This window comes from Anabas testudineus, chromosome 13, assembly GCF_900324465.2.
Source record: "Anabas testudineus chromosome 13, fAnaTes1.2, whole genome shotgun sequence".
NCBI classification, from domain to species: domain Eukaryota; kingdom Metazoa; phylum Chordata; class Actinopteri; order Anabantiformes; family Anabantidae; genus Anabas; species Anabas testudineus.
The window spans coordinates 24,718,274-24,734,499 of NC_046622.1; the positions used below are offsets into that span (position 1 = coordinate 24,718,274).

At 42.7% G+C, this 16,226-nt stretch overlaps 1 protein-coding gene and 1 long non-coding RNA gene across 2 annotated transcripts in view; one reads left to right on the forward strand and one right to left on the reverse strand.

Annotated features, from left to right (window-relative positions):
• Window positions 1–32: 32 nt before the first annotated feature.
• LOC113168233 lies at window positions 33–7,023 on the forward strand. Its single transcript, XR_003299381.1, has 3 exons — window positions 33–154; window positions 4,198–5,568; window positions 6,485–7,023. It is a non-coding gene; the product is annotated as an uncharacterized LOC113168233 (long non-coding RNA).
• A 637-nt stretch (window positions 7,024–7,660) lies between these two features.
• Window positions 7,661–16,226, reverse strand: part of bcas3 (BCAS3 microtubule associated cell migration factor) — a 281,126-nt gene continuing 272,560 nt past the window's right edge. The window contains exon 24 of the mRNA XM_026367844.1: window positions 7,661–9,174. Coding sequence (XP_026223629.1) covers window positions 9,026–9,174 — 149 coding nt within the window. The 3' untranslated portion in view covers window positions 7,661–9,025. The remainder of the gene's footprint in view (window positions 9,175–16,226) is intronic.

Genomic DNA, 16,226 nt, shown 5'->3' on the forward strand with positions numbered 1-16,226 from the left:
GCTGACTGAAGGGCGCAGCGGCCGCGGCGGCAGCGGCGCAATAAAGAGACGAGGCTGGAAAAGACAAACCCAGATGCTGCGTGGTGGGAAAAGATGAAACCAGATGAATGGTGATGGATGGATTTGGAGAGAAAAATCAGGGAGAAGGAAAGCGGTGAGTGCGCTCTTCACTACTTCAACTCTTCCTTGTTTGGCTGCAAACAAAGTTACATGTGTTGGACACAGTTGGCAGGTTTAGATCATTTTGAAGTGAGCTGAAATCTGATAATTGTCCCTGCGGCTGTCATTTCCCCGCTGTTACAGAGCTGTTTGACGTCGCGCACAGTTTTTCTAGTGCTCCACATCAAGCAGCCGCGGCGATGAGATGATTTAGTGCTCAGCTGAGGGCAGGCCGTGGTGGCGTGTAATCTCCGACAGGTTGGATTTTGTCAAACCAAGGACAGTGCGGGACCCCGGGAGCCACGGAGGGGGTGGGGGTGGGTGGGTAGGTGGGGGCTCCCTCTTCTCTGCTTTGCTGAGCTCCTTTAGAAAAACCCAGCGCCGCAGCTCTTGATTAACTTGGACTCAGTTTGTTAAAGAGCCGCTCGGCGCCAGTCGGCTGATGCGCCACAATAAGAACAATCTCCTGTCTCTTCATATTTACCCTGAAGTCCTGCATGTGCGAGCCCCTCCGGCCCCTCAGCAGCCTCATCTGTGGCTCCACTCCACTTTTCTGCCTCGGTCATGACTCGGTGTCAGATGTGAGTTTTGTTTTGTTGTTGTTGTTGTTGTTGTTTTTTTGTAAACAGCTGCTCTCTCTACTCTGTACGGACCGTGATGCGGGCCAAGGCGGCACTTCGACAAAAACTGAAACAAAAAGTGAGAATCCTTCTGAATCACACTGCGCATTTCCTATTAACCCCTGGAACTTCTCCGCGCCTCTGCGGCTTTGCTGACAGCCTTACACATCACTCAGTGGTCGTAAAAATATTCAATAATACCTCTAAAAACCCAAATATAGGCACATAACATATATCTTATGTATTTATTAAATTAAAACAACCAAACTGACTTTCAAAGCTTTATTCCACATACAGCTCCAGAAAGTTTCAACACGCCGCCTCCTGCGCAGACACAGCACAATATGGGATTTAAGAGCTTGAAATGTTTGCACATCTCCACCACGTTACACTTGTTGCTCGGCTTCCATTAGATTGATACACCCATGCGTAAAGAGCCAGCAGGTCAGACGGGAGCAGCTCCAGCACAACAGAGTGCACTGTACCCGATTGAAGCCAGTTTCTACAATCCAAGGAAACACATCAGATCAGACACAAGTCCCTAGAGCATCAGCTGCTTCACACAGGGCGCGCATCAACAGCAGGCAGTGCTCAGTGACAGTGTGTAAAAGTCAGTCAGGTGTTGGAAATAAAATGCCAGTGAGCATCAGCTTTACCCGAGAATGGAAAATGATCAAGAATGTCCTCCACATATAGCTCATCATTTTCCTCAAAGTTCTGCTGAGGTGTGTGTCTGCTATCATTTATTTGGAATGCTGCACCTTCACCTTTATGGCACCGCGTAGATGTAGGAAGGCCGTGGCAGCAGCAGCGGCGGCTTGGCAGCAGCTTTACAGGGGAGAAGAAAAGATTAGCAGCATATGGAGGTGGATAACGGTTTTTCTGCCGGAATACTCAAATGGATAATTGTATCAACAATGCTTGTGCAAATTAGTCACCATTTATTTGTTCTGTGCCGTCAACGGCACAGGAATCTCCATTACGCGCGATTTAAAAGTCATTAAGTCGAGGGTGGACTGCTCTGAGCTGTTGGTACATCTACATGCTTGGAGGGCCTGATACATTAACACATCCCCCGTGTTAAGGGTGAATAAAAATATACAGTGACTGTGCTGTGTGTGTCCTTGGTGTCAGAGATGTGGAGAAAATGCGCTAAATGACGTTTGGAGACATTTAAAAACAGGTCAACCTTTAAAGACTTTGATGATCTTAATAATAATAATTTATGATATTGAGACAATTGTATCATATAGCCTACCAGGGAATTAATCTAATTTAAAGGTAGAATTAGAGATATTAGATGCAAATGCCTGCAGCTGTGTGTTGTTGGGTGGTAAGCAGTAAATTAACTGCTTGCATGACGTTTTCCATGCAGTAGGAAGTTGACTAAAGCTTTTCTGTGTCCTTGATCCGTCCGCTCAATACAACAGGGCACAACACAATGCAGATGCAGATGTGAAAAAGTGCGTAAGAAGCGTCTTCTGTGCGCCTGATTTGGCTCCTGTCACTGATCTGAGCCAAAGACGCTCTAATTACAACACAACGGACAGTTTTTCGCCACATTCGACTACAATCGAGAATTGTTATTTTCTTCTTCGCTTTCGACATTGTTCCTTTCTTCCTTTCATCTCTCCATCTTCTCCTCCCATCTCCCTGCATCATCTCTCCGGCTATATTTAGCGGCTAGACTGGGGCCTTGGCGCCAGACCGTTTAAGACCTGTCAAAGTCCCTCATATTTCCCCTTGTCACATGGAAACCCTGCGACCAGCGGCCTTCTCCTCCTCCTCCTCCTCTTCTTCTTCTCCTCCTCCTTTTCTATTTCCCTCCTCCTCCTGCCGCTACCAGCAGCCCTCCTCCTCCTCCTCCTCCCTCTCTCCTTCATCTCCTCTACTTCTCCAGCTCCTCTAGTTCACTCTCCTAAATTAAACATATCAGTTCTCACTTGTAGGAAAAGCAAAAATGTTTCCTCAACTCCTTCCCAACTCTCTCTCTCTCTCTCTCTCTCTCTCTCTCTCTCTCTCTCACACACACACACACACACACACACACACACACTACGCATACCGGACCATTATACATTATTTGGAACAAACGCTACCTTGAAAATGATGCTTTTTGGGACCAGGCTCATACCTGGTGCGTCGCAGCTCTGTTTTACTGGACTTCATGACAAACTTAATCATAAACTACAAACGTTAATATCCAGTTGCCAGGCAGCCATGCGTCTGACCTGCAGCAGCGACGTTTTATGGAAGCTGTAGTTACGTCTGACTGACAGGTAGACCACCAGGTGGGGGCGCTATCGTGGCTGGGGAAGGGGGTGGTGAGCTGGAGAATAGTGACAGGGCTGTCACATCCACAGGCGTCACCGCAGCCAGCGATCTGACGCTGTGGACACTCACACAGACTCTTCTCAATCCCACTCTGATGAGGTTTAGTCTCACAGAACCCGTCTGGAGGTTCTGGATTATTTTAGTTTGGGGTATTTTACAATTCTAATTGAGACGAGACAGTTATTTTAATTATAGGAAAACTGTGCCGCAGATTATTGGAAGGAGCGAAGGAGCCTGAGGGGCCCTCGGCTGGTGCTGGAGCCCACTTTGTGATGAGCAGTAGATCCAGTCTCCACAGGTGAATCAGCTCAGCTCAGCCTGTATTCACCAAGTGATAAATATCATAATATAAACACCTCCACGATCATACAGATCTGAAATTCTGTCTTTGTTTCAGTTTGTCCATTTTAGTGTTAAAACACGTCGGGCTGCTGGCTGCACGTGTCGGCTTTAAAAATCAACAGTAAAGATATTAACTACAGTTTTGTTTGTTTGTTTTTGTGATAAAGCCTAAAAACGGAAACAGTAATAATACGAATAATAATAAAAACAAAAACAATACAAATATACGAATACTTAAAAATAGTCTCTTGATTTCATCTTGTTAAAATCACCTTCATGAGCCATTTCTACATTTCTGAACCACCTTTTATTTTATTTATTTATTTATATTTATTTATTTTAATGCGGTGGAGCCTACGACTCAGAAAGCAACGATCAAATCTGCAGAAACAAAGAAGGCCCCTGGTTCACAAAGACATGTGTAATTGTTAATACAATTAGTAATAAATGACGGTAATATTCTCCCAGCCACCCACCTTCCTCCACATGTTTTTATTTATTTTAGATGTTTCTCTAAATTAATTCAAGACAAACACTTTTATTTTGAAAGTGGATTTTGTGTTTTGAAGCGGGCCCGTTACCTGCGACTTCTACCTTACATTTAAAACCGACCTGCGCTGTTGTGAAGGGAAAACAATCTGATATAATTTGACTGTTTCACTTTCGTTGAGACACTTTTGAAAGCGGCTAAATAATAACGGTGTGTGTGTGTGTGTGTGTGTGTGTGTGTGTGTGTTTGCAGGTGTGTTGACGGTGCGCTCTGGTTGGATCGCGCTGGAGGAGCAGATACCTGCAGGCCGGAAGGAGAGGCGCTTCATTCACACACACACACACACACACACACACACACACACACACACACACACACACACACACACACACACACACACACACACACACACACACAGTGAAAGACATTACTAACGCAGAACTTCACAGGAAACACAACCACATCCGCTAAATATTCACAATTTCACAAGACTCAAAAGTTCAAAAGAAACGTGAACAAATAGCTGCAGTCGTGTTTGTGATGCGTTCACTTACTTACTGTTAAAACACCGCGAGAACAGAGCGCTGACAGCCCGGGAAGGATTCTTAATGAGATGAAAACACGCTTGAACGAATTTCAAGTAGCAAATGTCGCGAGAATTCTTTTATGCGCGAGTTCAAGCTGGAACATTAATAGTTAATTATAATCGGAATAATAGTGACAATAAAATGAATGATGTCATGAGATAAGGTAAAGTAAAACACCAGTCCCAGCACTGGGAATGAATGTGGACTCATTTAAAGTGTTCTTCCTTCTATTAATGAATTTTTATGTGACATTATTTGAAGTTCTCATCCAACAGACGTGGACTCATCCACAGCACTGACCGTGGTCTGTGATAAATATGAGGCATGAAACTGAAGCTGATCCTGAAAAAATCCTGCTCGTGTTCCTCATTTATGTCTAATCTCCATCTGCCCTGACAGCAGCAGCACGGTGGCCTCAGATTAGTGAGACGTCTCCAGCTTTGTCCTGGACAAACGTATACGTGTCCAGTTTTAGTGGTGACAAAACTGTCTCTGCGCCGGTGGTGGGAACCTGGAACAAAATAATTAGACTGTTCTCCTGGTGACAGAAGAAAGGCTTATCATGCAACAGAAAAAGCTGATTCATAGTGTTGTAAAATCCCCAAATAACATATGAAATGAGCAGTGTAATAGTCTAATAAGACACGTGTTTCAGGATTTATGTTTCCGTGACGTGGACGAGATCCATGTGAAAGTGTGTAAGTCTTCAGCAACACCTTCAGCCTGAGATCACTGACATCAGCTGCTGCACAATAACAGCGGCATGACACACACACCTGTCTGAAGGACAGGATCTCACAGTCCTCCACACTGTAACAGGAATTTCATTTAAAGTGTACTCGAGTAGGAGCACAGCAGGTCACTGTGCAGACAGTTGATACTAACCGTCCTCTTAATGTGTTTGAAGTCCAGGCCGTGAAAACCAAACTGAGATTCTCACAGTGATTCCAAGAAGACTTTTCACTCAAGGGGCACGATGGGTAAAGGTTCACTCTGAAGACAACGTGACGCTAAAACATGAGGGCATCATCCAGGGGTAAGTACGGCACAGTGTGATAATGTTATTGTTCATTAACTTTCAATTAAATCACTGCTCAAACTCAACCAGCTGATTTTCTCCACCCATGACTGCGGCTCTGTCACTGGGTTCCATTTGTTTAAGCAAATGTCTGATAGTGAATGAGTGAACATGTGTAGACCTATATTTGTCTATTATATATATCACATCTCTGTTCCTACAACCAGCTGTCACCCCCGTGCAGAGCAGTCCACCGTAGCATGTGCAATAAAATGCCTAATTGCACTTTTTCTGCATGTTTAAATGACTGACTGAGCTGCATGATGTATGAAGACTGGTTTGATGATTATGGATAAAGTTACATGGCACATTAATTCATATGAATACAGTCAGACGAAGTCTAAAAATTAAGGTAATATCATACAAAATGAATGTGGTTCTGAGCATTTTTTGGAATCAGTCCTCACTTATCCTAAAGTAGCAGCTCGTTCCAGACGGAGAAAATCAAAACACACAACCGTCTCCAAATGAGCTTGCTAATTTGCATTTGGATGTACAGTATTTAGTTTAGCACTGCTCCTCTCAGCAGTAAGAGGATGGTCATGTTGTGAATGAGGGCCACTTAGATCCCAACCTTTGGATAGATTAGATAGGCGAGCAGCACACTTGTAGGCACCAGCGTCAGCAGCAGTGTAGAGTGACTTCTTCTTAGACCCTGCAAAATATAAAAGCTTGTTTAACATCATTAAAAATTGTCCACGTTGTGGAACCGCTTCAGTGCCACTCAGTACGGTGCATGTTCAGCTGCTGGTGTCAGTGCAGGGCTCATGTCGGCAAGCTGGTGTTTCTGGTAAAAAATGTGCTGCTGTTTAGTGATGAACCGATGTTTAAATCAGCTCAATATGGTTTTTAAACTGCTTCACTTTGTCCTCAGATGTTTGTCTTGTTCAAAGCTCATAGGGGGTTCTGCACGGAGCATCCCACCTCTCTTTTCCTGTGTTCCTGAGTCTGGATGTTAGGACCTGGAAGCTTCAAGGTTTTCTTCATTGAAAATTCAGGGAGCCGATCCTCTCTGTCCGAGTGACTTGAATCAGTGAGCAGGGATTTACTAGTACTCGGTGACCCTCTCTGAGTTACTGCGAGAACACACAGCTGAAAAGTAGGAAACATTAGATGTGATTTGTTTTCTCTGTGCTCAGGTTTCTCCTGCTTTAGTGCCAGACCAACTTGTGCTTGCTGTAAATATATTAAATATACACATTCAATTTAAACGGACACTGTGCATTGTGAGTGTGTGAGCTCCTGGCTAAACACAAACCATATTGTTACCAACACTAAAGCTGACCTTGATGATCAAGGCGCACGTTTCCTCCACAGTTCTACCGTGTACTTCTTAAGATGTTCAATCATGTCAGATGTTTGTAATAACATGTTGGAGTCAAATAAAAAGTTTGAAGTGCAAACTGTACTTTTCCACCTCTACTTGTTACACAATCCTCAACTTTTCTCTGGATGAAGTGTCTCAGAGTCACAGTGCCAGCTGGAGCTCATTCCTATTGTTAAGGTACTCTTGCATGTAACATGAAGACATTTTAAAATAGTTTCACCTTGTTCTCCAGCTCATTGTCTAGATTCTGTTAATATGGGCCAAAGTGTTTTATTAAGTTTTTCAGTAAATTGTTTGCTCAAACTATTTCTAGCCATCAAATCTAGTTGATTCTATTACAGCTGGGCAAGAAGCATTTCTTGAGTTTACAACTACCAGCATATGAACACATCAGTGAGATGAAATAAAGCATACGAGGAATAATCCGCTGCTAATCGAATTTAAATGACTTTTACTACATTTAAATAAAAACTGTGTAAGAGTTCAGGGATGGGACGTTTTGTGCTGATTAGCAGAGAAGCAAACACACTCTCTGGTTCCTCTCCTCTCTCAGAACAAAGAGCCAGAGTCGCCTATAAAACGTCCCTTTAACAACAAGTTTACTGCCTGTTAAAAAATATGGTACTAATTACTAGTGGTACTGTGCGCTGATGGTCACCGCCGTGGTTGAAATCTGAACGACACAATTAGGCGCAATCAGAGTGAGGAAAAAAAGACAGGCAGTTTAATTTCCTCCAGTTTTATTCGTTTTTTTTTACTTGCTGGAAAAAAGAGTCAGTGTTTGACAAATGCAGTCGTGCTGAAGGAAGCAGTGAGCGAGGCTGGCCGTCACGACGTGCAGTCCTTCAACAGTCACACGTGAGATTGTTGTACACCACTACTTTATCTCACTTTACATAGCGCATGTCAGACATTATACAAGGAACAAACCAACAGGCAAAGCTTGTTTAATTTCTGATGATTAAAGTCAGTCTTTGCTACGGGCAAAGCACATTTAAGGAAAATACATTTGTAGAGATTTAGAACTAGAGGCAGGATTAAGACTTTGGTCAACAGTTGCTATTGTACAAAATACAGCATAAAGGCTGCACAAGCCTCTGTTACTGTGCTCAGTCAAAATGTTCTATCTGGAACGGCCGAGTGGGGAAATATATCTAAATGATTTCAGGAACAAATCTCAATTACACTGTAAACATCTAAATGACTTCAGCCATGTAGTAATAGTGTCATGTAATTACTGCATCTTTTGTCAAATGTAATTACATGAAAATTAAAGGCATGAAAGGACCAAATTGAATCGAAAACATTTAGCTAGAGGCAATGAGATCAGCCACACACACACACACACACACACACACACACACACACACACACACACACACACACACACACACACACACACACACACACCCAAAAGGAGCCACTACACGTCTGACTAGAACAAATATTTCTTCTTTGTTGCTGCTGTTTTCTTATGGCTCCTTCAAACGATAGGCACGCCGTAAAACTTCAAACACACACACACACACACACACACACACACACAATGACGGTGGGCTGACGAAACAGCAGACATCAGCTGCAGAGAGGAGAAGATGGTTGGTCTTCAACAGCGTCTGTGTCAACGAGCTCGTGTTTCAACACAACACAAAGGTAATGAGCAGGTCTGGATCTATTTATTGAGCTGCTGGATCAACTGCACGTTCCGTGTTCTGCATGTTAGGTTTAGTTCAGCAACAATTCAACTCACTGTTAATCTTACACGTGTTTTACGCTGACCCAAACGCAGTTCGAGGGTCTACACATGCATTTTTATTTTCGGAATTGTTTTGCTTTGTAATGATCAAATTTAAAATGAGTGGAAATCTGCACGAACTCCGGTCGACGGCGGCTTCAATCAAAACATCAGAATTCAAATACAAGCCCAGAAATAATATGTTCATAATACATAGAGCTGGGAAATTTAGGAAAAACAACATAAAACACAAAGAGAAACACAAATCCCAGACACAGTTTGGTTTAGTGTGTGACGCTGGGGTGGTCAGGTGGGCTGTGTGGTGGGGCTTTTCCCCGAGGAAAGCTGGCACTCTAGGGGAAGTTGGTGGGGAAGAGGCTGAGCGGCTGGCTCTCGTTGGTGGGCAGGGGGGAACGGTAGCCCTCGAAGTTGCGCGGGATGCTGCCACTGGTGGAACCCGAACTGTTACTCAGAGTCTCGATGCTGCCCTCCCTCTGCAGCTCTACAGGGAGAGAGACACAGACACAGAGAGATACAATGTTGAGTTAGAGCCATCAGACAAAGTGTTCTACAACACAAGCAGCTAGATGACTGTAGCTACAGTCCTCACACTGCTCTTTTTTACTCACAGCAGGAAGAAAAATCACATCACATCAACCTCACTGTTAGGCCTGGATAATGAACTTTAACACTTGAGTACTGACTGAAACACGCCTCTGGCATCAGTATTGAAAATCGAACCTGCACGTTCTCTTATCCAATGTGGGAATGATTCCAAAAAACGTAAGCTAATTATTTTACATTTCTTCGTTTCAGCTCAGCTCTTCTGTGCCTTTGAGTTTGGCTTAAATGAAAAGTTGCAGACAAAATGAGCGATGATTCAACCGTTTGTTGAAGAAACTTGTGTATTAGTGCCAGTGCTGAAAAAGAAGATACTCTGATGCTCTACTTGTTTTACAACTAGAATAATGACAGTGTAAAAGTTGGTCAGTAGTGAGGTCCTGTATGTCATGAGCTACTTGTTTCAGCAGATATGTGTATGTTATGTAGTGTACTGAGAGCAAATGAGGCCAAAAAGCATCTTTTCCCTCTGTTTGTTGTTATGTGACTGTTGTTTCAAGTTCTAAATCACCTGCAGGCCATCATAAACCTTTATATACATGTGCTGGTGTCGTCATACAGCATCTTTTCTAGACCTAACACGCAATACAAATGTCAACTGCTGTATATACAAAGATGACTGCAGAATCCCTCCTCTTGTGGCTCTGCCATGGAACTCATCCGACCACACTGAACCTGCATCTGTGTAACAAACACAAGTCCACTTCTGTGGGTTTAACCCAAAGCATCAGTGAATGCAAATTATTCTTGGAAGCAAACAAAGTGACCGCCTCTCCCAACATACCTTGGGTGACACAAAGCATTTCTCTACTCCACCGCCCATCAGCCCTTCATCATGCCTAAAGCTGCTCTGCTGAGGATCTCTCCATAAGGAACGTATTACTGTTATTACATGCTGTAAACCATATCCATCGATATGTGGACAGTATGGCGTGCACGGAAGTGGCAGCACAGTATTAAGACTGTGATGCATGTAGTGTACAGTGACATCCATCAGGCGTCTAGCTGTATTTAATCTGCATCTGCTTCCTGGCAGCTTTGCTGACAGTGGTCAATGCCCCGCCAACGTCCAGCAGTGTGTATCACTGACAGATTGAGAGCAGGACTTTATAATGTATGTACATGAGAACAAACGTACACATGGTTACTATTCATGTTCACATAGATTTGTAGAATACACATCATCAAACGCTGTCATCCAGCAGACCTTCAGCGGCACATTAGACACACAGGCTGATATCTGGTCTGACTGAAGGACGGAATGTGCTTTTCGAGATAAAGGGGTCACTTCTAGCTGTTTTGTTTTAATACTTTTTTTTATACCAACCAGTAATAGATTAGAAACTACGGCATCCACAGCACACACAGACAAAACCACTCCAAATGTTGTTTTTTAATAATTTGTGGTAGTTCTGGGGTTGTTTTATTTTTTCATCTTATAACTGCTTGTGTCTGTTTTTGGTTGTCTTGTGTGTGTTTTTTTGGTTTGTGTCTTTCTGATGACTTTTTAACTGCTTAATAACTATGTAATTATTTTGTCTATTTAAGGTTGTCATGTCTCTTATTGGTAATTTTGGTAATCGTGATCATTTGGTGTCCCTTAACTGAGCTGTGTGACTTTCCAACAAGAAAAATAGAAGCATAGAATCATAGTTCCAGACATCATGGTACATCATACAGTATGAGGAGAGCTGATCTGGGTGTGAATGTGAGAAAAGTACTTATTAGTGTTAGAGAAAAAAGAAAGCCCTGATGCCTCAAAAGAGGGCAGAAAGTAACTACATCAAATATATGTGTATACAAGTGAATCTTCACGTCATGACATTTGTATTGTACAATTATATTTTGACAAATAAAAGCAAAGAAGCAAACAAAAGCCCAGCCGGGCCAGAGTAACGGTCTATCTGAAGTGAATGCAACGCTAATGTTGGACACATTCCTATAAATCCCAAATCCCACTTATTAATTTAATAAATACAAACAGTACATCATATGCTTCGCTTTGAGCAAGACGCCTGACAGCACTGATACAGAGGATCTAGCTTTTCCAGAATTTCTCTGTTGAATATTTGTTGAATCACCTTAAGGCTCTTCTTGAAAACATTTAAGAGCAGCTACTGAAACAATGGCCTGCACCAACATTAAACACAAGTGTAAATGCAGCACCAGAGTGAAAGCTGAGATGTTCTCTGCAGCTGTGATCGGCTGTGACCTTCACTTTCTCTCTGGCTTCGGTTTAAAATGGTTTCCACTGCTGCAGTTTTTACAGGTTCAGAGTATCATGCCATGAATTCTTTCTGCTGTTTTAGGTGAGATTGAGCACTGCTGGCCATCAAAAACCTTAAGGTGAACAGGAGGCCTGAGTAACTTTTCAAATTCATACAGCGCGCACTTCATCCGTCCTGTGGGGAAGATGGTTTCGAAATTGTGTTGTAGCACACAGTTAGTGAGTATCTTTAAATGACACAGCAGTCTATAGTGGTCTAATTATTTTAAACTCATTTTTCATGACGCTATGCTCATACACTATCACAGCACACAGCTCGCACACACACACTCACACACACACACACACACCGCAGAGCCGGGTTTTATCTGTAAGAATATGGGTCATCTGTTGTGATATAATTTTTCCAGCCACAGCTCCAGGCAGGCAGAGACAAGTGCTGGAGCCTCTGAGACTGAACCTCACCTTTCGACTGCAGACCTCTACTGCTCCTGTTTGCCAGCTCCTTGCCTCGTTGCCACTGGCTCTCAGGGTGACACCCACGGGTCATTCAGGTGACCCAGGGGGTATTAAACAATATGCTGCTAGGCTTCTTTTTAGGCATTAGTAATTCCATAGCCTAAAATTAAATACAATGCCTCCCTGTTACCACAGTCTGGCTTTCTAACACATTGACCGCTAGCCCCCCCCCCCCCCCCCCCCCCCCCCAAACACCCACACCCTACACCAGTGAGCCTTTTTGCCAACCCCAGCTAGTTATTGTTGATGCTGTAATCTGCTGAACACCCCAGCAAAGCCCTATAGGCCCTTTCTAGTGCTGCCTAATCCACTTCATTGTGTGATGTCTACCAGCTATTCAAAAAGTCTTAACCTCTCACGCCCCCTACACAATCCTCTAGCGCTCTAATGCTGGGGCTCTTTTCCTCAGGGGCTGATGTCACTAGGTAAAGTAATATGGTTATTTACAAGGTGGTTTTGTCCAACTTGATGTGCAGATAATGCTGTTTTGGAGAGAAGCCAATGAAGAAATGGAAACCACTGTAGTGGTTTTTGAATGATGTTTGATCTGAGCCAGCTAAAATATAGTTTGTGCTAATATGTAGTGGCTTATTTTTAAAAAAGATTTTTTTATGCAATAAATAATGTGAATTTAAAATTTGAAAGCTGATATCCGCATCTTAAATGCAACTTTTAGGATATGATATGCGATGTGATTTCTTTCTTTCAGTAGAAAAGCACCCCCAAATGCATTTTGACCTTTACAGTTAACTAAAAAAACAATTACTTGACCAAGAAAGCTTTTACTTTAGCTATCAGCACGTGTGTGGCCTAGTCTTGGAAGCCATTTTGCTGTCTGGTGCTGACTATGGCCACATCGGCTGGGGTTGCACTCAGAGACGACACCAGCGGACAGACTTCAAACGAGAGTGCAAGTCAACACAAGATACAGAGTTGAAAAAGCTATCAGTAAAACAGCAGCGGATGCCACAGCTGGAGATAACAGAGAAAGTTCTTTGGGCCAGAGTTGGAGGTGGGGAGGGGGAAGGCTGGAGTAGTTCTTGTTAAACACAGAGGAAAATGTTGCTGTTTTTGGAGATGAGCCTTCAAACGGTCTGAGACACATATAACAACACAGCGACAAGTTAATACCTCATCAGCCAATCGGACATACAGAGGGAATGTCAAAAGTGGTCCAGCCTGCACCCTCAGCTGTGAACAGGCCTTAATCCTCTTATACTTTCACTCAAAAACACACAGACTCCAGCATACACACTTTCATTTTTATACAAACACAGGCTAAATCTACTTCCAAATGCAAATTACAAAACACTGTAGTTGTAGCTAGAAGCACTCTCAGGCACACCGTCATCTTCCGAACTTAAAGGGATATTCAGATTGTTATGTATTTATACAGGCTAAAATAATATTGTACCCACTTACATGGAAATGTGGCAACAAGGCAACTTTAATACAATTGCAAAAATCCAATCAGATGATGAAATTCAGTTTTAACTTGTTTATTTATATAATCTAATATATATTCTTTTATATATAATCCCAAATCATGTGAGAGCATCCAAAGTGTTTTTAATTCCTTGCTGCACAGGAACTAAGTAGCTTCATTCAGTTAAACTCAGGAATTTGGGAAATATGTGATGAATGTTCATCATCATCTATCAAAGAGACAGTTTAGGGAATTATTTTACTGTTCATCTCAGTCTTCTCTTCAAACTATATTTGACTACGCTGCTACTGTTTCCTGTCTTGTCAGACCACATTTTATTGATGGTCTCAGAAATTCAGATGCTCACAATGTTGTTATTACTGTTGGGTAGAAAACTACCACAGTCCTAACTGTAACAGGAGAATTTCTCTTTTTGTATGTACCCATGATGTGTTCAGGCACTGCACTCAGTGTAGGCCACTGTGTTTTAGCAGCACAGGGAGATCAACCCATAAACACTATAGTTGCACATCAAAAAGTTAAGAAAACAGTGTAAAAATAGTAAAAATGGGTCATGTTAATGTGCCTGTGACACAAAAACAAGCAATTAAATAAACAACACAGAACACAATTCTAGCTTTTTCTAAATCCATCAATTGTATCTCCTGGTCTTCCTCGGCTGTTATCACTCGACCGTCCTTTATGTGATTTGGTGCTAATAACTATGGTACCTCCATGAGCAAACTCTCTCCACTGAGGAAGACCATAAGATACCAATGAAAGCTTTGAAAAAAGTAAGTAGGACAATCTCGTGCTTTATTTATTTTTACTTTTGGCATAGAGTGATCTTAATTCTTTCACATTAGTCTTAATCTAACTGTAATCTTTAACCTGACCATCATCCTAACCCCTCTCTAACTCTAACTCTAACTCTAACTCTAACTCTAACTCTAACTCTAACTGTCAATTCACTGTCAATTCTTCTATCTTTATGAGGACAATTGAACCTCATGAGTTCAGATCAACAGGAAGAAACATATACATATAGCTACATAGTGTATCCACTGTCCTTCCTGTGGCCCTGACTATGCTGCTGTGTCTGATGTATAGGATGGGATCAAAAAGCACACACGGGACCTGTTAATCAGAGGGTCTGTGCCAGCCGGCTAGAGTCCTATCCCTGCATCCACAAACCTACTCACCCACCCACACACCACCAACCCATCCGTCCCCTGAGAGGTTGGGGTGGGGGCATCAACCCACAGTGATGGTATACTTATCCTAGCTGATTGTTTTGCGTTTTAACTTTAATCTCACTGTTGGCCCAGCTGCCCCTGATTAGTGCTCTCACGACACATTCCAACCTCCACAGACTCACACACACTCACACAGAAGTACATGCACACACTTCCCTATGAGAAAAATTAGGGACCAAGTTTGGGTTTCCTTTGGCTGGTAAGAAAATTAACCCAGTTTCTAAAGGGCAGCACAGTAGTGTAGTGGTTAGCACTGCCGCCTCACAGCAAGAAGGACCCTTGTTCCAATGCATCCTTTCTATGTGGTGTTCGAGTGGACAAGCAGTTAAGAAAATGGATGGATGGATGGATTATGTTTCTATGATGATGTACTCACTGCTATAGTACCTTTGGGACTCAGGCCATAGCACAAGGGAAGTGCTAGTTCTAGGTTCTAGCGTCCTCCACTCTTTCCTTATCTCAGACAGAAACATACTAAGTTCATTTACACATATATTACATGTAAAATACCATTAATAATAACGATTCATATTAGTGGTGGGATTAGTGGGAAAGCTCATTAACATCTACCAGAAATCATTGTTATGGGCTGTGAAAAGCCAGGGTTAACACGCCCTCAGGTGTGAAGAATGTCACACGTTAATGCAGTTAGAGACACACCACATACTGTACGGTACAGCATATCAGGATAGATGGCACGTGCAGGGTTTAAACTGAGCAGGTGCTGGATGGTCCAACCTCTGTAAGTTTACGCACTGATTGGAAGAAATAAATAGTTAATGTCTGTATTCAGTCATAATTGCCAAAGGCACTGGTGTTAGAGTTAATACTGCAGCCCTAAATTTATCAACAGCTTGGCTGATGATCCATCAGACTACATATTTCCTGACAAATCACAAAGGCAAAGAGGCACTTAAAGCACCTTTAAAAACTCACTAACTGGGTCCAGCCCATACACTGGCAAATTCACTGAGAATGACAGCCTCATGCTTGAACTCCACAGAGTAAACCACAGCCAGCAGCTACTCCCATTAATCACGATACTCAACAGGTTGCGTGATTAAGGAACAAATGAAAAAGAAAGTAAGTGATTCATGGGGCTAATTCGGGCCTTTGAGTGGGGACTTTCTCTTCGTCTCCTCTGAACATATATTCTAAGCTGCACCAGCTCCATATACACAGCTGACCACAGCTTTCCCAGCGGCTGCTCATTAGAGTGTGTTATAAGGGGTGCCAACAACATGTTGGGACACTCCTGACACTCTATGTGGGCCGCTTTGAATTAGACCTCTAATGAAAACCTAGTGGTGACCCAGCCTTTGACTGGCGATTTACTCTGAGCAGACTGACAGCCGCCTCAACACTGGACTCTGTATGGAGTTGCTTTTATAGGCTGACTGCTGCTCTTAAACTTGGGTCGAAAGAGAACAACAACAGACCCAGGCTAGTGTATCAGATGAGAAACATAAACAGCAAATATTGTAAAGAGTATTTTCAGCTGAATT